The sequence below is a fragment of the Lichenostomus cassidix genome, chromosome 2 (genome assembly GCF_008360975.1).
Source record: "Lichenostomus cassidix isolate B80296 chromosome 2, HeHo_3.0, whole genome shotgun sequence".
Lineage (NCBI taxonomy): Eukaryota > Metazoa > Chordata > Aves > Passeriformes > Meliphagidae > Lichenostomus > Lichenostomus cassidix.
Window position 1 is genome coordinate 27,274,589 of NC_139482.1, and position 25,270 is coordinate 27,299,858.

A 25,270-nucleotide genomic window follows, 5' to 3' on the forward strand; every position below is an offset into this window, starting at 1 on the left:
CCAAATGACGCTCAGATAATTTTTTTTTTTTTGGTGGGTGAATTTTAGCTATGCATTACTTTAGTCCATTTGTTGGAAGAGTATTTTAACTGTGTATAAGCTCCCTTACCAGAACGTGTAGCTCTCACGCACAGTGAGTTACATAGACCTGTTTCTCCTGGGATTACAAGCCACTGAGCAAGGAGGCAAAGGTAATGGGGTCTTCTCAGTTACCAATCTTCTGTACGAGAGAGAGCCCAAGCATGCAGAGGGCAACTGAAAGGCAATAGTGCAGTCCATTAGACTCCTGTTTTCTGTTATGAGCAGTTGCTGTGTGGCATAGCTGAGTTTTCTCCTGCACTTTCTTTGGATGCTGTTGCCTTTGATTCAGAGGAAACCTGCTACAGAGATGTTTTGAAGGATTTCTTGCAGGGACAGAGCACAACATAAGAGGAGTGCATGGGTTTTTGTGAGGCTTTTGCTGTGATATACTGGCAATTTCACACCTGCTAGTGGAAAATGTGATTCTCATGCATGGAACAATACTGTTTCATCAGTGGTTCTGAAGCAGATTTTGAGCACAATGATGATAAAATTCTGTCTCACAATGCACTACATCATGCCATAATTTAGAAATCCAGGACCTAGGTTGAATACGTTAGGTGACATACTGGTTGCAGGGAAATGAATGGCAAAAAATTACTTGCACCAGATCCAAAATTTAGAGTAAATAATCAGAACTATGTAAATAAAAAAAGGCATAATATCTCAGCATTATTCCCAAAAAACTGACTTCTTCTAATAAAGACAAAAGTGACAGTAATAGTGACTAGAAGTTGGAAGAGATATTGTCATTGTCAGGAGCAAGAGACCAGGAGCAGTCATTGAGAGACTTGTAATTGGTGTTTCTGAGCAGGCCAAAACAAATGCTGATTTAAATAGTTTCCTATTCAGAAATGATTGAAGTAAGCAGTAATTTGATGGCACACAATGCAATGGCACATTTCAGAGCTACTACTTGAATGTAGCACCATCTACTGGCTGCAGCGGTTTTTGTGGGGTTTTTTTTGTTTGTTTGTTTTGCTTTATTTCTCTTCATCATTCAATTAAATTTTAAGTGAGTTTAAAAGTGATTTTTCTAGTTAGAGTAGAACAATCTTAGAATGTATTATTAATGGCAATCCATGTCCCCAGATTATTATTTCCACAGTTCAACATACATTCACTAAAAGAACTGTCAGTAATTCTTGTCTTTTGTTTGTTTCCTGCTCACTGGAGGATTGAACATACTAGTTACAGCATGTAATTTTTGGAGATAGCTGTGTCTTCCTGTGGGGAGCTAGTCATGTGTGCAGCTCGAAGGTCAAGAAAAGCAATACAGAGCATGTTAGCTCCCTTATTCATTAGAGCTGACTCTAACACCTTATACAGATTCTCTGGTTTTCACTAAAACAACTGGAAAGATTTTAGGAGTATGGCACTGGTTGTATTTTTTATACTCTGTCTTTCTAGAGTGTGCATGGAAAAGGAATGTGTTTCCTCTTTTTAGTTTACTTACATGCAGCTTTTTATTTATGTTTTCTGTTCTAAGTGCTTCTGGCAAGAATGGATTTACTTGGTTTAGCTGTAAAATATCATTTGCTGGCTAAACTGAGCTGTGGGCAGAAGTTGGGTAAAATGACCTGATACCAGCATATGACACCTTTATATGACAGAATCTGCATGAACATCTTTAGTCATTAGTAAAACTTTCTACATTTGGGGTTATATATGTACCCAGATGTTATGTCTTGGAAATTTAAACTTCAGATTTTTCTGTTTGGACAAATAATGGAGTGGGTGTAGCCAGTTTGTCAAATAGCTTACATTTTTATACCTATTTACTTTAGCGTTTGTGCTGATTTTTCTTCATGAGTTTGCTTTTGGTAAATGGAAATGTTAATTTCTCTTCTCAGCTATAAAAATACATAACTAACTTTTTTAGAAAGAGCGAGCCTTTCACATGGGGCTCACTTGTGGTTTTATTTTTAAATCATAGCCAACATGACTATCTGTGGTATCTTCTGTGATACAAGTCCTTCCTTCAGGAAACATTCATCGTACTGCATTTTAAGTTTCATGACCAGGGGCAAAAACCAATGTGGACTTGAGAGGATTTCTGCTGGCCTGCAGAGCAACTGTATTACAGCCAGGTAATAAATGGATCATGTACATGGGTACCTTCAGCACTCTTTAGTGTCTAAAGAAATCATGCAATAAAATTCAGTGAAGGTACCAGTGTTCTGCATAATATAAGAATCACTTCAAAATCTTCAGTATAATACAAGTTGCCCTACATTCCTTCAGAGTGCAACAGTGTCAACTCCAACCCTTCTCCCCACTCCCAAATCCTCTCTTTTGGGCCTAATTTCAGGTTGCAATTTTAGCAGTTTGTTAACATCTGTACACAAGCCCCTCTATATGCTTCTGCATCTTGTTTCACTGAGCAATTTTACTGCATTGTTGCCATGTGCTTTCTAATTACAGTGAATTCTGTTTCATGTGTGTGATGGACAATAGTTGAAACTATTTTTTTACTACAATCACATAATTACTGGGCAGTTTTCAAGTAGCTGTCTGGCATTTAGCATGTACTAATAATTTTTCTGCACCACGTGCATGCTGGAAAATAGAAAAGCTTCGCACTGAGCATTTTTTAGCTACTGTAGCAAAACTCTGGATGTGCTTTTGTTCACACAGCTTGCATTTGGAAAATGTAAAAGAAATAATTTCTGCCTTTAAAACTATTGAAAATAAATGGCAAATACTAACAGTCATGATAAAAACCCCTTTATTGTACCTGAAATCCTAGAAATGCACATATATGTATTGATTAAGTTTTTGTGAATGAAGGATTGCACAAACTCATTAACCAAAGCACTATTCACAGTGCTCCAGGAAGATGTTATGTTTTTTGCACAGCACCTCTGTAACTGACACATGGAACATCAGTGATTACAATATCAGATTATGTGATATTGGTGTGTTTATACTTTAAAAACTTTTTCAGGACCTTGTGCATCCAAAGCATCATCCTGAGGCAGCAGTTGCGAGAGCTAGTCAGGTTTTGTTCATCGACAGCTTTGTGAGATGTGAGAAAGGAAATGGTTTAAGAGGAGTAGGTTTTAAATAACATAACAGTTCCCAAATAATCAGGCTATCATTCTCGGGGTATGCTTGATTGAAAGAAACTATGGAAACACTTGAATTTAATATGCAAGTGGGAAATTGGACATTGTTTTAAAATGCACCAGTCAGGCGCTTGGAAATCCATCAGCTATCATTCTGGAATGATGCTAAGCTCCCAGAATGCCAGCTTACTTTGCAAGATGACTTAAGATGACTATCGAAAGGGGAGGAGAAATCTAGGCACAGAGCTGCTAACAGCTATGATTTGGCAATCAGCATCCCAGAACAGCAGTAAATGGCAAAATTACCTCCATTTTCTTCCTGTTCAGAATTAGAGTATATAATGTGATTATTTCTCAGGAGAATAGGAAGTCATGATGTTTATTTTTGGCTTAAAAAACCAAAGCAATAAACTTCAATGGCTTAGCTAAGGGGATGTTTGTGTCTGTTACCAGAGCTCACTTTTTTACAGCAGGAACTGAAATGTCTTTCACAGCTCTAGGAGAAGGTAGAAGTAGTCTGCAGAAAACTTCAGAAAAACTGAATTTTTTTTTTCCAAAAACTATCTGACAGCTGGTAGGTGCTAAGAGTTCACTGGAGCAATAGATAATGGAAAAAAATCCTCTATGAAATCTTTACAAATACTTTCCAATGTTATGAGGATGGATCACATGATGTACAACAAATTCCTCCTCTTATTCTTATTTTAAGATTCAGCATTACTAAAAGCATTGTTAAATTTCTCTAAGAGACTTAGGGACAAAGTTTCCTTGTATTACTGACTGCCATCTCAGACAGGGGCATAAAAGTCTTACAGATACAGAAATAATTCAGTAGCTAGGTATTCAAATTTGTGACTGCAAGTAATGAAGTCAAAACAGAAAAGTTGGGATCTGGCTTCTGGCTGCAAAGGTTTGTCATAGATAAATCAGAATCATTCTGCATCTGGCTGGCTGTTAACAAGACAGGAGGCCTTGCCTTCATTGTTAGTAGTCCAGCCCCAGTTCAGGTTTCCCCTCCTTCCTTGCTACTGGTTTGTCATTATTACAAGACTGGTGTAAATACAAAACAAAGAAGAATAAAGTAGTTCTGCTTTTTCTTCTGTCTGCAGTCAAATAATATGTATCTAAACAGTGTTTATAAACAGAATGTACCATTCAGAATGTGCTGAAGTGTTGCCTTCCATGCTAGAGTCACTCAGCAGCTGCTACAGTCTTGGTCCCTCAAAAGAAATGTCATAGTCCACTTTACGATATGAACAAACTGCAGAATTTTGAGATCTGTGAGTCCAATAAAGGTATCAAGAGGCTGCGGGGTTTGTGCATGAGGTAGCAAAAAATTACAGAAATACATATATATATATATATATGTTTGAATGACTACAAGATTGTTGTTTTGAAGGTCGCCAACGTTTATGACCAATATGAATCTTTTAAAATAAGGCTTCTGAATATTCCTTTAAGTCAACTCTGTAATTGCCTTCAACCCTTTTGTTATTTTCAAGTCTCATACATCCATGCAGCATTGCAATTGAATTGCCACACTTCTTCAGCCACGGTGTCTTTGTACCTTGGAGAGAGAAAAGAAATATTAAAACCAGACTTTAATGATAAAACTGATTCTTATGATAAAGTTTATGAAACAATTGTAATGAATCTCTGCTTGCCTGATACACAGAATCACAACATTAACTTAAACTTGTGCATATCGTTGGTTTTTTTTCATTAAGCAAATGTGTCATTTTGGTCAATGTATGATACAGCACTGTCTGACTGACCAACAAGATATATTTTCTAGACTGAAAATACATTAACTATATGCAGGACATATTTATGAAATATATTATGAAAATGATACAGTGCTGTATCATTTTGGTCAATGTATGATACAGCACTGTCTGACTGACCAACAAGATATATTTTCTAGACTGAAAATACATTAACTATATGCTTGACATATTTATGAAAATATTTAGATCAAAATTAATTCTCTCTTTGAGTCACATTTTTGAAATCCATATTGCAAACATTATAGCCTTATTGACATAGGATGTGTAGTTTCATAATTTCAAAATATGTATGAACATTGCCTTTTTTCAATTTCTGAGATACATCTGTCTACTATCTCTCAATTCTGCTGGCACCAGAACTGTGTCCAAATACATTGAAACTAAAAGAAGAGAAACAACATAGATCATGCAAGAAGAGCAGACTGCTTTTACTTCAGACATCACAAAACAGTTGTAACAAAATGTGTAACTAAATTACTTCAGTGAGTGAGTGTCAGCACTCAAGCAAAGGAATCCACCAGAAAATTGCATGACAAAACAGAGAAATGGTCATTATTCCCTATGATACAAAAAGTAAAGTCATTCACAAGCTACACTTGGGGATAAGTCAGAGTTGTATAAAACAGGTATGAACTGAACAGGTATGGCCGTGTAGTTAGTTGGGAAAAAATCAGGGCTTGACTTGATGCAAGCTAAGAAAGTCAGCAGTAGGACACTCTTTGCTAAAATGAAGCCAGACGCTGGAAAAGAAAATACTGGTTGCTGTGAAGAGGATAGTTATCAATACCTACTGCATGACAAGAGACAATCAGCTTAACTTGAAACAAAGGAAGTTTATGTTAGGTGTTGAGAACAATTCTGTAAGTATTAGAACCTAAAAATTACTGGAATAGTTCTTAGGAATTTCCCTCGCTGCAGAATGAAAGGAAGAAATCAGACAAAATACACATTTGGTGTGTATCATGCTCCTTCAATGGATAAAGGTGGACTAATTAATTAACTCCCAAATCACTGTATTGTGATGGTGTCTTGACTCTACATATACCTGAATTTTCCTCCCACAGAGGACTCCAGTATAACCTGGACGACAAGAGCACACGTTGGGCAATACACACTTGCCTCCAAACAGACACTTCTGGTTGCACACAGCTGAAACAAGAGAGGTACATTTGTGGCTTTATTCATGGACACATCTTGGTGAAGGAAAAGTGGATGCTATCTCTATGTACTTATTCTGTTTGCTCATAGGAACCAAGAACTTGGAAGGTATTTTCACAGGGAAACACCCCTCAGTGTATAGAAACTTCAAGGTCATGTGGAGCCAACAATGTTCTTTTATCTATCCCATCCCCCTTTTGCTTTGATGCAGATTTAACATGAGAAAGTGCCGAGGGCATGAATAACACTGAGCAAAGAACACGAATAAGGTGCTTTTTAGCACACCTTACTATTTCAAGCTATTGTGATGGCCTCTCAGGGCTTGTGCAGCAGCACATAGCACTAGAGCAAGCCAAGACATCCTGCCATTGTCCCAGAGTGCCATCAGATCCTGGAGGGCTTCAGAAGGGGCAGAGCAACCTCTCCTCTTTATCCTGCCTTTGACACAGATGTGGCTAAACTACAGCCAAGGTATAGGAGTTCTATGCACTGAATATGGCTGAAGCACTCTGAACTGTGCTGAAGCAAGAGGTTTTGGGTCACCATTCTTACGTGTTTGACATTGGATGCCTTCCCACTGTGGAGGACAATGACAGGCATTTGGTCCAATACACTCTCCACCATTCTTGCATTCCTGAAGACAGATTGCTGCACAAACATCATCACAAAGTTTGGTTATATCCCAACTGGTTACACTGAGTAATTATTCAGATTTCAGGATACCCACAAGAGGTGGAGTGCTTTTCATACACAAGAGTCACATCATCTTCACTCAAGTATCTGTCTAAAGTCAACAGGGTGTTAAAGAAGAGAGGCAACTAGAAACAAAAAGCCCTACAACCAAAACTCACATTGAGACATTCTGCAGCATCACAGATTGCTACAAAAGCCTGAAATACTGAAGTCAGCACCACTAAAGAGCTTTGTTTGTTCCAAAGTTAGCTTTCTAAAGCACACACCTTGATGAGAGATCTTTTGTGTCATGCAATTGAACACCTGATGAATCAACTCATGAATATTTGATCCAAAGTTATTTTCTATGTGCCATTTGTCTGCATTTTTCCTTGCTTATTAAGCCATGATCTAACCCACTATTATTTCCATTCATTCACAGCTGGCTATTTGATAATCATATCTCTCTTCTACAGTGTCCAAAAATATCTCACCCCTGTAAATACTGGTAATATTTTTTTTTCAAAAAACAAGCCCTTTCCAATAATTGCACAAAGTAATACAGGGAAATTCATTTTTCCTCCATGCCATTTAGACAGCTCATTCCCCACATCAGTTCTCAAGCCTCAGGTGGGTACTATGACAGACACTAACACTTTAGCTATGGGATTTCTACCACCCATTCTCATGCTGATTTTCATGCAGACTGTGCTTTTATCCATGCTGACACAATTTATTTATGCATCATTAACATCTTAATTAAGATACAATGTGATCCACAGATATGCAACCATCAGAGTCCTATTTCTACCTGTCCTAAAGTGCTTGTGCCCATTACATCTTTTATTCCCAGCACTTCCAACTGTTTCCACAGTTTTCCAATCTTTCACTGAACTTCTTCTATTATATCTGGTTTTGTATCCTACAGCACAAATTGCATTTCTTCCACTTTTTAACTCATCTCTTTGTAGAAATGCAGATGTTTCTTATTTAGACAAGAATTCAGAAAGAAATAAAAATATTTGCTATACAAGAATGTAACAGTTATTTCAGTCTCACGATTTAGTCTAAGAACCTCATGGTATTAGCTCTCCATCCTAAATTTTGCTGCCAAGTTACTGACCACTATTTTTTAATGTTTATATGTGTGTATATATTCTTAAATTATTCGGCACAAACTTTGTATCACTTGCATGGACAGAGCTGCCCTGAGTCACATATTACTTTTAAGGTATGGCTCTCCTGGTAACCACAAGGTACTTACGAGTGTTGCATCTGTTTCCTCTCCATCCTGAAGGACAAGAGCAAATGTTTGGGCCTACACATCTTCCTCCATTCATACACCTTGGCTCACAGACACCTTAAAATCAAAAACGTCTGCTGTTTAATCCACTTAACTGAGTACAGAATAATTTATTCGTTATTTTTGGGTCACAGAAAGATTTTAACACTGCCTTACTTTTTTCACATCTTCTGCCTGTGTACCCATCAGGACAAGTGCAGACATTATTTCTCATGCAATGACCACCATTCTTGCAAGGCGGGCTGCAGACAGCTGAAAGATACAAACAGGAGGAAAAGGCTGTAGTTTGCACTTCTTCTGACTTAGTAATACATTTTTGGGAAACAAGAGTGCAACTCTAAGATTCTGGGAGCTTGTGCATTCAGCACAACCAGGCCTGCCTTGTAAAAACCATATTAATGTGGTTTGGTGCAACCATCAATAGTTAAGACAAAATCAGATATAAAGGGGTCAAGGCTGGCAACTCTATGTTTACAAGAGTAACCAGACTACACACAACATACAATGGAACTCGTTGGAAGCTGCTTAAATGTTGAATGGAATACAAGACTAATTTGGGGTCTTCATTCTCCTTGGATAGGTGTTGAATCAGCCATAAAATCTAAAAATTAATGTAATCTCTGTTTTGTACCACTTCTCAGGTGACTTGATTGTTAATTTTGTGTCAATGTTTTCTCACAGATTTCCTCATAATGGCAACTAAGGAGTGGGGAGAAGAAAAGAAGAAAATATTACCATTCTGACAGTGGGCACCAAAGAATCCATGTGGACACAGGCAAACATCTGGCTTAGTACAGGAACCACCATTGAGACACACAGGATTACACATTGCTGCAGAAACAGGGTCAGGAAGAGTGGGAAGTATGACATCCAAATAAAGTCTATAAAATGCGTATCTCTTTCAAGGAATGAAAAACCTAAAATAACAGCAGATAATATCATTCCCACAGAACCTTTACCCCAGATTAGAGGATCAGTGTAAGACTGGTATCTCAGAGGTGCTGCTAGCTAACATGCAGAGACAAGAGGGAGTGTGGGAGTTCTGCAGCAGTGAGCAGCTGCCCATTGCTGCCATCTGAGCCATGCAGTTCCAAATTCCAAACTATGGGAGGTCCTATGGACACTCTCTCAGGAACATGGAAGTCACAGGAGTATTACCTGTACTGCAGGTAGGTCCATACCACCCAGGTTTACACTGGCAGGTGTCTGGAGTGAGACATTCACCACCATTTTCACAGTGTCTGTTGCAAACCACTACCATCCAAGAAGTTGGGCAAAAACATCAGGGAAGGCAGGAGAGGAGACAGGGGGTGGAAGGACATAAAAAAAATGTTACAAATTATGCTTGATTTGTTTTTCAGTTCTTACCCAAAACTTAACACTGGAAATAACATACAATTCCACTAGCTGAAGAGGAATTGCTAAACAGAGTAATGCAGTCTCAAAACCATAACAGCTAACACCAGATGACAAAGGTAAATAAAATGTCTTTCCATGCAAATATCCATGGTCTGGTTATATTTAGTGTTAAAATACCTAGAAATTAAAAAAAAAATTCTAAACCCAATGGATCATGTCACATGATGCAAGTGCAGCTGCATGCACACAGTGATATGAGACTGACAAGCAAAGACATTAAAATATCATGGCTGGGGAAAAACATGAATCACTTTTTCAGGAAAAAATCTAATTCTCATTAGAGCAAAAAACCTAATTCTCACAAAGAGCAGCATTTTTTTGTTGCAATTGAAACTAGAACAAGAAAAACTGAAAACCCAAAGTCCTGGGATTTGGAGAGGAGACAAACAAAGGAATTTCTGAATTCAGGGTCAATAATGCAATGGTACATTCAAGTAAATGATATATAAACAGCATGTCTAAATTTGGACTCTGAAGGATATAAATTACCAGTATAAAATCTACCCAAAATTTGGAGTTGCCAAATTGCAGCAAGTACAATTTGATATGTAAAAGACAGTATATGAGAGATGAAGTAATTCCAATCTTTCATCTATGATAATAGAAAATTTTTCAATTTTCAGGCCAGGTAGAAGGAAAAAGACATTACACTACGGTTCTGAATTCAATTTTCCTGTATCCCAGTCTTTCTGACACACCATTCACTGACACCGACTTCTGAATGTACCTCAGTATCTAGCCAATCTGAGCTGATAGAGCTTAAAAAGCTGTCAGGACAAACAAAACATCTGTTTTTTTCTGAAGATAGTATCACACACACAATGTACTCCATTTTTCCATGTTTGTGAATCATAAATAATAAACTATTTGCAACTTTCATAGTGCATCATGTTTTCAAAGTTATGTGCAAATATTACCTGATGTTCAAAAAGCCCAAGTATGGGAATCTTCAAAGAGGCACAGGTATTATGTCATTTGCTAGCATTAGAGAGAGGGTACAAAAAATTTAAACCACAATTTGCTTTCTTGCTCCTGAAGAATAGGAAAAATGCTGTGTATTATTCTCTTATGCTCTTTTGCTTACTTGTTTCACATCTTGGTCCCACAAAACCATATGGGCAGGTGCAGAGATTTCTGTCCAAGCATGTGCCTCCATTTTGACACGGTGGTTTACAATGTGCTGCAGATATAGAATTATGTTGTTCAAGAAATCATCTCTAGAAAGATGCATGGACTGTTTATGCTTTATAAAAAAGGAAATGTTAATAACTGACAGTGAGCAAAAAAATGGAAATAAAATAAGGAAATATATGCAATGCCTTTTGACAAGGGTAATTCATTTCAATAGCACAGAGTCCCAGCAGTGGTGGTCACCCTGAAGAAAAGAAAGGTGACACAACTTCCAGACCGTGCTTCCCACTCTTCAGGAGTGTTTAGCTTAGAGGCAACTACATTCACTGGTGAAGTGCTCTACTTACAGTTAAAGCTAAATTTAGGAATAGCTAATCATAGGCAACATTTCCAATGTATATCAAGAAAATCAGGATATATACCAACATGTAACTCAAGAGTTTTGTTAAAGTAACAGTAAAATGAACATACCTTTTTGCTGTCAGAATGAATAGTCATGGGAGTTGTTCACAGCATCCTTTGGGTAGTTATGGATTTAAAAGCAAAAGCTACTATATTTACCTTCCTCACAAGTGGAGCCACTGTATCCTGGTAAACATTCACAGATGTTGGGCTTCACACACTTCCCATGGTTTTTGCAATCAGGTCTACATACAGCTGTAAAAAAAAAGAAATCAACAGCACTCTGGAAATCACTAATGTGTGCATATGAGTTACCACAGGCAAAATTAACATGCCATACTCACCAGCCTGACAGTTATAACCAGCATAACCAGGCTTGCATTTACAAATATTGGGTGCCACACACTCCATATTTTTGCCACATGGTTGTCTACATCTTGCTGAAAGGCAATGGAGAAAACAAAGAAAGTAAAAAGTTAAATGAAAGTGGCATTTCAACACTGGTATGTCTTGCCTAATGTAGTGAACTGGTCACAGAGAATTCATTATGTTCCTGCACATAAATGTGGAGTCTAAGACACATCAGAAAAGTATTTTTAAGTGCATCCAAAAACTAAAAGCCTGCAGACTGTGCCAATATTAATAATGAAAATGAGAACATTCAATATACCACACTTTCCACTGATTATACAGTAACAACATACTTTCAAGTTATAAAGACATCTCGAGATTCTTTTCTTCAAAGCATTGAAGTGCAATTATTTGTAATACCTCTGCAAGTGAAGCCATCTCCATAATAACCATAAGGACAACGACCACACTTGACGCTTCCATCCTGACTTGGCTCACAGGGTACACCAGGAAAACAGGGTAAATCAGAACAGGTCACTACTTTAGGAATCACTGTTTCACTCAATTCTTCAGGAAGCACTTTTGGTGGGACAGTGACTTCGACAAGGGCAAAAGGTAAATTACTTGCTTTATGCTTAGCTAATAGGTGCAGAGCATTTCCACCTTTGAATGCACTGTTTGGCACAGAATGTCCTTCGATTACACTTGCTCTGCTGCTAGGGGAAATCTTCCTGCTGGTCTCAAAATAGCTGAAGGCCTCAACCTGTGCCCTTGTCTTCTTCTCAGGTGATACAGCATGGCTCCTTGAAGATGCAGTCATTACAGGATGTACTGAAGAACTGTTTTCCATGTCAGCAAGGTGACCACTGATGGTGCTTAGAGCATGAGCAGTGTTTCCAGTAACCACAGGCTGTACAGAAACACTTCTCTGAGAAGCAGGTATCTTCCAGGCAGTGATTGTTTTTACTGTGGAGGCTGGTGGTGTGCTGCTGCTGACCATTTCTGTAGAAATAAGTCCCTTCAGGACATCTGTAGAACTGGGAATATAACTTGACGTGCTTAAAACCTTCTCAAAGGATGATGGCTGAAAACCTACAGAATGTTAGAAAGAAAGGGGGGAGAAGTATTTGAATGCCATCAGACCTTTTTTTCCTTTTGAGGGTGGGGAATGTTTTCTGAACAGATAAACATACAGCCCATTTATTCTGTGCTTCAGGAAATTTCTCATTGTGCTATGTCAGAATATAAGTATGCAGTAGAACCCAACTGAGAGAATTAGAGAAGATCAAGGCATTGACCCTTCAAGATTATGACCTTTCCCACCCTCATCATGTTTTTTTTTTGGCTGGAAGATAAGGAGAAAGCAAGATTTATATGAGGCATACAGCAGAGATTTTCTCATATTAGGGCAACAAAGAAATTTACTGTCAGAGCAGATTGTCAGCTCCATATACTGCTTTCAACTAGGTAAATGAAAGAATTTAAAGAAAAGATACTGTATATGGTTCATCAGTATGTTTAAGCACTAGAAGCAGAGCTAAAATCGTAAGTATGTAGATGCTCGTAGATACTGATGCACCATGGACAGTATTCTAGGTGAATAAACCACCAACTTGTAACAAAAGTATCACCATGTTTTATTCTTCAAACTTTTTAATCAACATTCTTTAAGTTTCTACATGGGTTTTAGTAGTGGGATGTTTTGACTGTTTAATAGATTAGAGACTGACTCAGTGCCTCAAGGAATTCTGCCCAGGGAAAGTGTGTAATCCCAGACTGGTAGAATACTGTGTATAGAGTTTTAGCATTATGGAGCAGAGGAATGAAAGCCTAACCCGTTTATAACTAGAAAATGGTCTACAAGATATTAAACTTTACTGGATCATATAAAAGGGTGGTCTCCCACTGCTGGAAAGCAAACCCTTTTGCAGCTGATGAAGAATTATCCAGCACTGGCAGTGCAGTGACAGAGTCTTCCTTCTCCTCCAACAACAATTCAGAGATAAAGGGAAAAGACACACGAGACTTTCCTGCAAAGAAACCCCCAGCAGGCACAGACCTGGAAATGCCAGCAACAGCATTTACAGAGTTTTGGAATAAAGACATTCACTTGCCATATCCTTCACCTTTCCTTTGAGTTAAAGTAGGAAAATGGCATTGAACATAATGTCATAAACTTTTGCTTATCTCATACAACAGATGTCCCTATCCCCATGTTACCTATTTTATGTCACTGGTTAGTCATGAAAACAAAAGGAACTAAGAGTGTCATACATCACACAGTTAATAATATGACTTGACTGACTCATGGGATTTGTTGATATTGACATTTCAGTCTCATTTTTCAGATCAGAATACAACTCCAGTAATTAATAAACTCTGTCAGACTGAAAAATAAAGTGAATAGCATAAAACTGACTAGAATCTTTATTTGCCAGCTATATTCTTATCAGTATGTGAATTAGAAATTCCATTTTCTCCATGAAAAAAAATCACCTTTATTCCCTCCAATTTCTCCTGTGGAATCCTTCCTTTCAACATCAGTGTCTTCAAAGCTTCCTGAAAAGATGTGAAAGCACATTAGTAGTGCACAGAAGTAGCTACAATTGTTTAAATTCAAATAAATTACAGAGTCAAAGTTTTACTACATTAAAACAACTCAAAATTCAGAAAGCAGATAAAAATTTAGGAAATAATCCTTAAGAGTTTTTTAACAGAGTATTTTAAAAACACAAGTTATTCAGTAATTGTATGTAAATGAATGCTTGGCAACTGCCTTGATTTGGGTAAATAGTTCTATGTTAATCTAATAGAAATATATTTTTTCAATAATTTATTAATAATTTATGATATTATGAAAATAATGAAGAAAAATGCCAAAAATATTCCATTGTACTCTACTTCGATGTAAAAGTGTGTGAGGTGTGGTTTTTATCTGATTTTTTGACCAAAAAAAAGTGTTTTACAGCTGTGTTGACCCAATGCAGTCTGATGTTGCCATCAGCAGAAACACAGCCCTGCTTTGCTGACTACTGAAAAGAGTTCTAAGTTATTGTTAGAAACATGAAGCACAATCAAAGCTATTTTATCTGAATGACAATAAGGCAATACCATTCTTCTGAAAATCTAATCATTTTACCATGACATGACTTCCCATCTCCTTGCAGATTATTTGGGCATGGACCACAATAGTAAGAACCAAAAGTATTGAAGCAAAATACTCCAGGGAAGCAAGGACTGGATGCACATTCATCTACATCCTCTTGACAATTTTTACCTGCATTGAAATACAGATTTAATTTGTTTAATAATATTGTGTCACTAGACTTTGATAGTGAGTTTATAAAAGTACAGTGTATGCAAGTGCTGAAATAAAAAGTGCAACAAAGCATTTCAGTACATATAATAAGAATAGCTGATTGGGATTGCTATTCACATTTTCTCGTCTTATATCAAGTATTTTGCTTATTGCAGAATATGGAGAAGATGGGCTGTGGGGACTGCCTGTTTATCTCATGTGTTTCTCCATGTTGCTGAATTTACCTTTGCAGACAAAACCAATGGAAATTAGTTTTCATAATGAACTAAAATAAAACACCATTATAGTCATGCAAGAAAAATCTTGAAATGAATAATATATCTGTACCACAAGTCCACAAAATTTCTTCATAATATAACAGTAATTTATTTACAGTGAAAAATTAAAAAAGAAAGCTGTGGACATTAAACTAAAAACTCCTATTTATCACTAAACATATTAAATGCATGTAAATAAAGTAGCGATTTACCTTGAAGTTCGTGTGGACATTCACAGTAATAGCTGTTTATTCCATCCACACATCTGCCAATACCACACTGGTTAAGTTTACAGTCATCAGTATTCACTTGACAGAGATCACCTTCAAATCCAGCCACACACACACAAAGATATCTTCCACTTCCAGGTGGGAAATTAATGTTTGTCACACATGAGCCATTATTTAGGCAATCACATGATTTTACACTGACCTACAAGACATGCCCAATAAGACAGTTTTCTTTTTTTTTTTAACAAACTAGCAATGAGTTCTGTAAATTGATATCTTAAATATCTTATTAGTGGGTGTCATTTTACTGTAATATTCATTACCTCTACTTCAACCTTGGTTGTTGCATTGCAGTCATCTGTCAAAGAAAATGCTAATTTATGGAGATTCATTGACACAGCTTTCCACAAAAGGAGACCTGATGGGGAAAGACTGGCACCTTCTGGACCAGAATCCAATGTGAAATGAATAGCAGAGCCCTCTGCATCTGAAGCCAAAAACTGATATACAAAATCTTCTCCATAAAATGTCTGTAATGTACCCTGAGGAGTTTCAAGCACTGGAGGCTGGTTATCTGTAACAAAGGAGATATTTTCCTCTTCTAAGCAAAAGTCTAAATATACTTCTAAAAATTAAAAGGAACATATCTTTCTACTAAAGAAATCACATGTATTTATTTCTCTAAATTCTAATGTTATTCGAATGGCACCAGAAAAACACTTGATATTTTCAATACTAGTGAGTGACTGCTCCAAGCAAGAATACACCCACTGTGGCAAAAACCATGGAGGGAGATGAAGGCGTAGTCAGTGTCGCAACTGCTAAACTTTATCCTGTTTCTAACATCATCCTCCTTGCAGAAGAGGCTGTGTTCCTTAGTTTTGGAGCTTTGCCTCTGTTTACATTCTTCTCTCATTTCTGACTCTGGCAGCATTGAGTTCCAGTCCATAACATGGCTATAACATGGAAATCCCCTGACTCCCTGTCTGCTGGATCAGTTTCATTTAATTTCATTCACATCTCATCCTTGTAGAATTGGTATATCTACCTTGGCTTTCGGTACAAGTTTGAACTGGCACAAGATTCACCAAGACAAGCACCAGAAGTCCCATTCAGACAGAACCTTTCCTAAGCAAGGCAGAGTCTTGATTTCATGAGTCTTTCACCCATGAGGACACTAATGAAACGCTTGAATTTGCAATGTTATGCACTTGGGTTGGCAGGACAGGCTGGATGACTAATATTAAAGCTCCAAGAAACATTCCATTTGATGAAGGGACCAATGTGATATGTATATCCAAAGACTAAAATCCGAACCAAAAGAGCTACAACTTCTAGGTTAGAACTTTGTACTACAGACAAGGAAAATGAAAAATTTAGACATAGGTCTTCCCTTTAGAGTGTGGTTTCTAAGTGGACTGAAGTACAACAGCCTTGGATATATTTTCAAGTATTTAGGCCATGTATCTACACCATCAATGTAAATGATGCCCAGAAATTAAGTGACTATTAAATATTATGTGTAATTTAATTCAGTTTGTGATCTCCATTTGTTTGTTACTAGAATAATTTGCTGAAAAATACCTGTTTTACCTATATATTGAAGTATTGAGTCTTGCTAAATACCAAGACTCTAAAGTGCTAATTAAACTGAAAGTTGTTAATTTTCATTAGTGATTTGTAATGGCTACTGCAGGAGAGTCAACAAAAGAAAATGAAAATATTACATCTATGGTCTGGAAACAGAAATATAATTTTCAGAAACGAATAGAAATGCCTAACACTTACCCAGTTAAACTTAAAACATCCCTATTGCCATAAATTAAAAAACTTAGAAGACTTTCAACTTCTAGGTATTAAAAAAGAACTATTTAGAACTTACTTTCAACAACTGACCAAGTTAACTTTGATAAGTCAGGTCTGCACAGTAAGCAAGGGCTGGTTGGATTTGTGTCTCCTTCACCGTAACAGAGTCCATCTATGTTGCATGTTTTCTCCTTTTAGAGAAATGAAAATGTGATTCATTAATGTTTTTGGTTATCAAACTGGTTATGAATTTTTAAGTATCAAATAAAAGCTAATCATTCTGCACTTCCAGTAAACAACTAAGCTTGTTTTTAAATCTAAACAACTGACAGCAAGTTTGGTTTTATTTGGTAATTATAAGTGGTTTTGGTCTGACTTTTATACATTCAAAATTGCCTCATTCCAGCTTCTTTTTCGGTGCATTGAAAATCCCTGCTGGAAACAAGAACAAGGTATATTCTGCTATTTTTTCTAGATTTTTTTCCTCCCTGAAAAAATGCATATTTTCTTAATAGAGAGTAGTGAAACACATACCTTTAATGGACATAACCCAGATTCTTGTGGTTCACATGTCTGACAAGCTCCATCATATAATATCATTGTTTTAGAGTTGCTATAAACAAATCCATCATTAGAAATCTGCAAGGTGAACAGTAAAAATGGATTAACTGATACAGATATAAATATACCACCCGTGTGGTCTGCTAACATGAACTTCCTCTCATTAATAGACACTGACATGCAGGTGTTTAAACTCTCACAACAGTCATCAGAAATCTAATCAAACCTGCCAATGAGTCTAGCCAGATTTGGACCAAACACATGTAGGTGTCTACTTTAAGGTAAATTGAAGCCTGTGCAGGCCCTATTGACCTTATTGACTCCATCTGCGTGAGAGCTCAGATATCTGCACGCACAGGGATTTGTACATGTGGCTGAGCTCAACTCAATTCTACCAAAGATGGATCCAAGGTTATTTGAAATGCTCAGGGTAGCTACCCTGAACTTCTGCTCTTGAAGAATGTGTGTCTCTGTAGGACTTGGGCTGTATCTACCAGTCCCCTTGCAGGAAAACACTGTCAAATGACACTCGACACTTAAGCTTAGGTGACAAAACTGAGACCCCAAGTTAAGCAAGCTGACTTCTCCATTTAGTACCATTAAATAAAGGATAATATCTATGTGATGTATTTTCATTTTAACACAAGTATTTTGTAAGTGAATATTTGAAATTTCTGTGTGTACCTTTATTTGCCATCTGGCAATGGGTTTATCATCAACCACATCCATGACATCAGACTGCTGGCCATCATTTGGTAACTGGCAGTCGACAGTCCTGGCATTTTGGAAGGCAGCTGGCATAGTTAGAGGTTCTCCAGGAATCCATTGTCTATTGCTATACTGAATGTTAAGACAGAAAATTTGTTTTTCACTGAAATACATCATGAAAACATTTTTATCAGAGAAAAACTCACCATGTATTGCAAGGTTTGGACAAGTCTGATGTGTCTGGATTAGAATGCAATGGGAAATGTTATATGACATTATTTGCACAAACAGATTTTTACCTAAGCCTGCTACTGTGGAAAAACAGGCAGAGAAGTCTTTCCTGACACATGGCCCTTTGGCACTGCATTGTTAATTACAAGAACAGTTCTTCCAGCTGGAAAATAATAGGAGGGTGAAGCAGTGGGTGATCCTCGAACACCGCTGATCTGATGTGAAAGTGCCTCTGTTCCACTCCATCTCTGCTCCCCTGTGAGGACAGGCTTTAGTCAAAGGAACAGAGGAGGGCTTTGGCAGGGCTCAGGAATCATTCTGGGTGCTGAGGAAACACTGGCAGTTGGCCATTTAGCCCTTGTACAAGCCAACAAACTGTTCGATAGAACAAGACACCATCGACCCGCAGACTTTTATTCCAAACTGCAGTGAGGACAAGGCATCCCAGGACCTATCTTAAGAGTTCAAGATAACAGAATAAGGGTGATAATACTATTTGGCTGAAGTATTGATGTTGAAGTAGGGATAACCATATGGAAAATAAATAAAATTAGATAGAATAAGAATCCAGGCAGACTAAGAATCAAGAGAACAGCAAGTAAAAAGAATATTGAGCTTGACTAGTTTTTACTGAGCTGGCATACCTTTTTAGTTACCAGAGCCAATCAAGACATTTATTCAATCCCTATCCTCACATGAAGACTCATCTGCTGTATAGGCCTTTCCTTTTTTTTTTTTTAAACAGACAGAAAAATGAACACTTTTGCTGAAAAGACATACATGCTACTTCTGTTCCAACCAAATATTTTTTCCTTCACCCTATACTCAGTTAAGGACCTCTCTGCAAGGGTATTATAAAAGCTAAATATTTCTAAATATGTAATTCTGAGTGCATTCAGTAACCTTGAAATGTGATACAGTCTACTTCTTCAGAAACCTTTTGTTACTAGCTAGAGGCAAGTTCAGATAATTTTTTCAGAAACAGTCTAACCTTTCAAAAACCAATTAAAAAGTCTTCAGGTCTATACGCATTCCAGCTCATAAGGTTCATAGAAGCTGGAGTTCCGTGTAAACCAAAAGGAAATAAACCCATATTTTTGTTTTGCAGGGGTTAAACACACTCTCATCCTTTACATTTAAATTCTGTACCTCTGTAATCATAGGTTCCTAGCCATGTCCTACCAAAAATCTCTGTCAAGTATCTACCCTAAACCAGGTAAAACAGCCCATGGACAACAGATTTGATTTAACATTACAAAAAGTGAAAATACTGAAAAGAAAAAGAAATTCTAAATCCTGTCAAAATGACTCTTCTATGAAATTTTGATCATTTAAGTTCAATCTCAAAATATGTGCAGTTCTATACTGTTGTGAGTCCATTGACACTTCCTTAAATCCACTATTTCTGCAGCCTGAAAAACTAAACAAAACAGTACCCCAAACTTCTTTCTTTTGTATTCTCAAGGAAAAAATTTGCAGCTTTCTCCTCAACTGCCACTAACAGCAGTGAAATGGCTCCTGTCACTGAGAAGATCATGACTAAAAGTGACCAATTAGGAAATTTTTGTGTTGGGAGCCAAATACATCACCACCAATAGAGATTTCAGAATAGCTCACCATGAGTTAAAACTGAGACATTTCAAACTGTGATAAGTGAACTCCCAATAATTGTCTTACTTCGAGCTTGGTCTGGAAGTCTTTTAATCTAATGGGAGTGTAAACTTACTCTCAACAATCATTTCAAGACAACTTGAGTGGATACGTGTTGAGTTTAACAAAAATCTATAGCCAGCATTGCATAATCTGTCAAAATAATTTCAGCATCTGCTGGAAATAGCTAAGGCAAACTTCTGCCTCAAGAACAAAATTTCCCATTGAATAGTTCCCCTTTTGCCAACTCTCACCCCCTCCATCATCACACGAACGAAACACAGTTTTACTTTTAGCTTTTTTTGTTCTCATGTGTAACATGACATAAAAACTTGTAATTGCTGATCATTTATTCCAGGCTACAACTTGTAAATTGCTTATATATTTGCCTTGAGCAGTTTTTCTAAGTATGAGCAACAACAGGCTCTCTACACAAGTTCCCCTTAAGTTTACAGTGAGATATTTTTTAATCTCAAACCTGACACATATCATTTAATAGCCATAGTATTCTACCTCAGGGAAATGGACAACATATCAAAAATGCCTTTATCTTTTTCTAATAGATTTATTATGTTTATAAAAGGCTATTTCAAGCATTAGATTCGAGACAGAACTCTAGTAATGGCTTTAACCTTGCTGTCCTTTTGCAAAGCAGTGGTACTTCAATTCCTCTCCATAAGCACTTAAAAAAACAGCGATGTACTGGCTGTTACTAATAGGGCTGCCCTTGCCCTTTTCTGATGGATAGCTGCCGTATGCTGTTATCTCCCTCCCAGCTGCTGAACATTCCCATTATGTTTTGTATTTCTCTTATCGTGGAGGAAATGGCAATCTTGCAAAGTCTTGAGTGTTTGCTGCAAAGTGCTGAGTGCCTTTGCTTTTAGCTTCCACTAAAGCACTGGGATGTACCCACATCAATGAATAATATGTTTGACATTTTGTCCCTCATTGTCTAAGAAGTTTAAAATGTAATTGTCACCATTCAGGGAGACCTACTTGCAGTTTGATGATTTCACATTTCAGATTCAATGAGTCCCTGAAGCCATGTCCAAAAGCTCTCACTGATGTGCAGTCATGTTGTCGAATATCACACAGCCCAGCATTCTCCAGCTCCGTAATTTCTGGAGCCTGGTCTTGGAAGCAGAGATTAGACAACAAATGCTACTATACGAACTCATTCATGTGCATTTACATTATGCTGTATGTTTATTTTTCTGCCCAACCATGAAAACTGTGTAAACAAAATCTGGACCCAGCTGAAGGGAAGCATAAGTGAATCTTAAATTTAAAGCTAGGCTTCTGTCTTCTCTTGGAACCTCAGTGTTACGAAGCAAGAAAATTCAACTGATAACAAACACTTGAGTGTATGTTTTGCTTTCTAAATTATGGTTCTTACATCACAGTTCCAGAACGAAACTGAAATGAAACTAAGGTTTTAGAAATAGGAATTGAAAAGGAGACAGTTATGCAATAATTTATATAGGGGTTTGTTTTTTTTTAATGAAACAAAAGTACCTCAAACGGAAGTTATTTTAGGAAATAAATTGACATATTAGAACCATCAAAACCAGTTTTTATGAAGTAAAACCAGCTTATTTTATTCCTCTTGAAGTCAAATATTTCCTTTTATTATTCTATTACCTCTTTCTCTATTTGCTCTTAAATGAGTCACTAAAACAAAAACACCACTGCAAACCAAAATATTAACAGGTTTTGTTTTGAAAGAGTTTTGACTTTTGTAGTACTGTTCCTATTTTTCCAGTGTAATTGTTTAACTGAATTTTAGTGAATATCTTACCTACTGAAAATGAAAAAAATCCTGCCCAGCACTATTTGCTGTACCTATTTTTGTCCACTATCAATTCTGCTCCCATCCCACCTAACAGTTAGCTTACAGAGATGTAGCATCACCAAAGACAAAAACATCCCACTCAGAGTTAATAAACAGGATCACATAAACTATAAAAATTTAGGGAAGGAATGGATGTGGCATATTTCCCCTGAAAAAGACAGCACGTGGAAACATTGCCAGTCTCTTGGGGCTATACTCTGCATTGCAAACTGACTTTTTTAATCTGAGATATTAGAAACTAAGCTCATGTTTTGTCCTTGGAAACAAGAAGGCTGAATGGAAAATAACTACAGCTGTAGTAAACTGGAACTATATAATTGAGAACCCTTGTCCATGCACAAAAGCAGGAGAGAAAGGCAGCAAAAAACCACACACTGTACAAACACTGAGAACATTATTGAAGCAAATCTCATTTTCCCCCCACTTACCAGATAGTATGCTGCAGTCATATGAGCTGTAGCCTTGAAAACACACACAGCCCCATTCTGTACATTCCCCATTACCACTGCAGAGACTGGGACACTTTAAAGCACTAAGTAGGCTCTCAACTGACTCTTCAAGTTCCTGTGGGTTGTAATTTATTTCTTCTAAAATTCTTTTCTCACATTCATTCTCCAGAAGAGCTAAGGAAGCTTCTGCCCAGCTGAGGTCATCTTTCAGCAGCAAATCTTTAACACACATATCGATGGCATGCCCTGTTCGCTGGCCAAGGAGGGCACCACAAGATCTTCCTATGCTGGAATTAGCTATTGCCTGCTGGCACAGGAACAAAGCACTAGATTCAGTGAGGCCTGAAGGTGTGGGCCAAGAAGGAAGGAATGTTTGGTCTCTGTCAGTGCCATGGTCCTCTGGGAAAAAATAGCTATATCCCTCTAAGTCTGTTTGGCTGAGACTTTGGAAGAGGAATATCGGATGGTATTCATAATAATTTTGGCGTTTCCCTCTACTTGTAGCAGACTGACTTTTGTGAATGTGACTGCTGTAATGCTGAGAATTTCTCCTAATGTCGAAGCTTGAACTTCCTTCTCTTTCTGTACCAGTATTTCCCACTGAGGTGGCAGAGAGACACGAGTTTACTAGTGATGTTTTGTGAAGTTTGGTTTGATTATTCTGCCTCTGCAGAAGCGTAGATGAATCCATTTCACGTGCAGATGAACGTTTCTTTAAGCCTCTGACAAGATCAACAGGACCAAGATACTCAGCAGTGACATCCAGTCCTGGTATCAAAGAAAGAAATCTACTATTTTCACTTTCTTTACAAGACAAAGGAAGTTCTGACTGAGAAACTGTCACCAGTTTGTTCACTGGTTGATATAATCCAGCATCTTCAAGTGCACAGTCACAGAAGACAATTTTTCTAGAAGGTGTTAAAGAAACAGGCGTCTTGTCAAACAAGCTCTCTCCTGGTGAAATTCTAGCAAGGAAAGCAAAAGATAAAACTGTATCATCTGAACTATTTGCTTTGTGTTACTAAAGTATTAACTTTTTTGTTCTTTGTTGTTTCATACTTCTACAGCATGGGTCACTGAATCTGCAGCATACAGCTATAAACACCAATTAAAAAACCTCAAGAATAACTCATAAAAGAATTGAGATGAGTGGATGTCTTCTGTATACTTTGACGCTTTCTTCCAAACCTAATCAAACTGATCTCACATCATAGTACTTAAGTACTTATTTGGCAATTCAGTTTCAATTTTCTCTTAAATTAATTAAGGAATGTAATGATGATATTCTAACATGAACTTTAAAACTTAAGGAGTTTTTTTTATCATCACAAGTTTTTAAGAGTCTGAAGGAAAGGTAGAACCAAAAATGATGACACTTGATTTATCAACAGAAGCATTTTGTTACCTCCATTCCTTAATAAAAGAAAAGGGAACATTAGCATGGTTTGGGATTTCCTCGCCACTCGCGGTGTGATAGTCATTCTCTGCATTTCCATCAAAGGTGCCACAGAGCCCCACTGTATGTCTGTAATCTGAACTGGGTGCCCTAAGGGTTATGCTCATTCCCCATTCACTCACATCAGCACGAACAAAAGCTCCAGAAGAAAATAAAACCTAAAAAGAGATTGAAGACAGCCTCATGAGGAACATGATTTTTTATTTTACCTATTTTGTAAGCAATTATTTATCACTTACTGTTACTTTTCTTCCTAGGTAGGATTCAGTGATTCTGACATTGCTTCCTGTTGTGTCTCTGTTTATTATAGATAAGTGTGGCTGTGATTCACGGAGCTGACCACTGCACATGTCAAACGCAATTATATCGCTTCCTTCCTTAGCAACAAAGCCACAGTTGCAGGATGCTGGGTAGTGAAGACTTCCACAGTCCCACTGGCGAACGTGAACTTCAAAATCTCGAGATGTACTCTTATAGAGAACAAATGTTCCTGTTTTAAAATTGTCATAGATTCTGGAATTAAAAGAACAGCACATGGTATCACTTTGGTTATGAAATAACTGTATCACTACATGTCAGCAACTTTGTTTTCAAACAGACTTCTAATATTTGGTGAACTTTGATTCTGAAACTCATTTTCCCAAGTCAGAAAAAAAGAGTATAGCCCCCAAACCAAAATATAGCTTTATCCTGAGCAAACACCACCATATTCCTCTGTGCAGCTCTAAATTAAAAAAAAAAAAAAAACCTAATTTTTACAGTAGAAAAGAAGGACCATGAGTGGAATATATGTAGACAACGACTGTGAATGGAAACATAAGCATAAAGCTCCTGCCATTCTTTGATTTTTTTTAACAGTGCATATGGAGGGTACTTCTCCACCTTTGTGTTTCTACAATGCCTATGCAGCAAGAGCAATTAGATGCATAGCAGTGTGCATGTAGGGGCAGCTGCTGAAAACTGCACAAGTACCCTTGACAAAATGGTTTAGAAAGTCACATCCCTCGAAAAAGGTCTGCTTTATTAAGATGGAGATGGGGAGTGCTTATTCCCAATGATTATTTAAGGTGAAAACCATAAATAGCAACTTGCTTTTTTTCCTTAGGGTTAGCCATCTGTCCCCTGAAGCAAGGTTGAAATAGCCAATTTAATGATTCAGCAGCAAGAAGAAAAGAAAAAAGAAAAAGAAAAAACAGAAAGAAAACCCCCAAACTTTTGCAGTAAGTTTAATAGCCTCTTGGCTATAAATGGCATTTGACAGTTAATTGTAGACTGGCGATTTGCTTTGTGTCTGATGGGTCAGCAGACAAACTGCAGATGGCTGCACTACTGGGACTGCATCAGATTGTCTGTAACTCAGTGCAGACAGTTCATTTTCT

General features: G+C 37.3%; 1 protein-coding gene across 1 annotated transcript in view; it reads right to left on the reverse strand.

Annotated features, from left to right (window-relative positions):
* Positions 1-2,811: 2,811 nt before the first annotated feature.
* VWDE (von Willebrand factor D and EGF domains) overlaps positions 2,812-25,270 on the reverse strand; it is a 39,641-nt gene continuing 17,182 nt past the window's right edge. Inside the window, exons 10-31 of the mRNA XM_085050820.1 lie at positions 24,131-24,404; positions 23,841-24,049; positions 22,415-23,400; positions 21,131-21,267; positions 18,230-18,385; positions 17,519-17,623; positions 17,061-17,175; positions 15,502-15,752; positions 15,161-15,380; positions 14,512-14,649; positions 13,869-13,931; positions 11,793-12,464; positions 11,366-11,461; positions 11,181-11,276; positions 10,573-10,668; positions 9,228-9,323; positions 8,805-8,900; positions 8,226-8,321; positions 8,031-8,126; positions 6,647-6,742; positions 5,982-6,085; positions 2,812-4,716 (exon numbers count right to left, since the gene is read on the reverse strand). Of these exons, the coding sequence (XP_084906946.1) occupies positions 4,696-4,716; positions 5,982-6,085; positions 6,647-6,742; positions 8,031-8,126; positions 8,226-8,321; positions 8,805-8,900; positions 9,228-9,323; positions 10,573-10,668; positions 11,181-11,276; positions 11,366-11,461; positions 11,793-12,464; positions 13,869-13,931; positions 14,512-14,649; positions 15,161-15,380; positions 15,502-15,752; positions 17,061-17,175; positions 17,519-17,623; positions 18,230-18,385; positions 21,131-21,267; positions 22,415-23,400; positions 23,841-24,049; positions 24,131-24,404 (4,219 nt within the window). The 3' untranslated portion in view covers positions 2,812-4,695. The remainder of the gene's footprint in view (positions 4,717-5,981; positions 6,086-6,646; positions 6,743-8,030; positions 8,127-8,225; positions 8,322-8,804; positions 8,901-9,227; positions 9,324-10,572; positions 10,669-11,180; positions 11,277-11,365; positions 11,462-11,792; positions 12,465-13,868; positions 13,932-14,511; positions 14,650-15,160; positions 15,381-15,501; positions 15,753-17,060; positions 17,176-17,518; positions 17,624-18,229; positions 18,386-21,130; positions 21,268-22,414; positions 23,401-23,840; positions 24,050-24,130; positions 24,405-25,270) is intronic.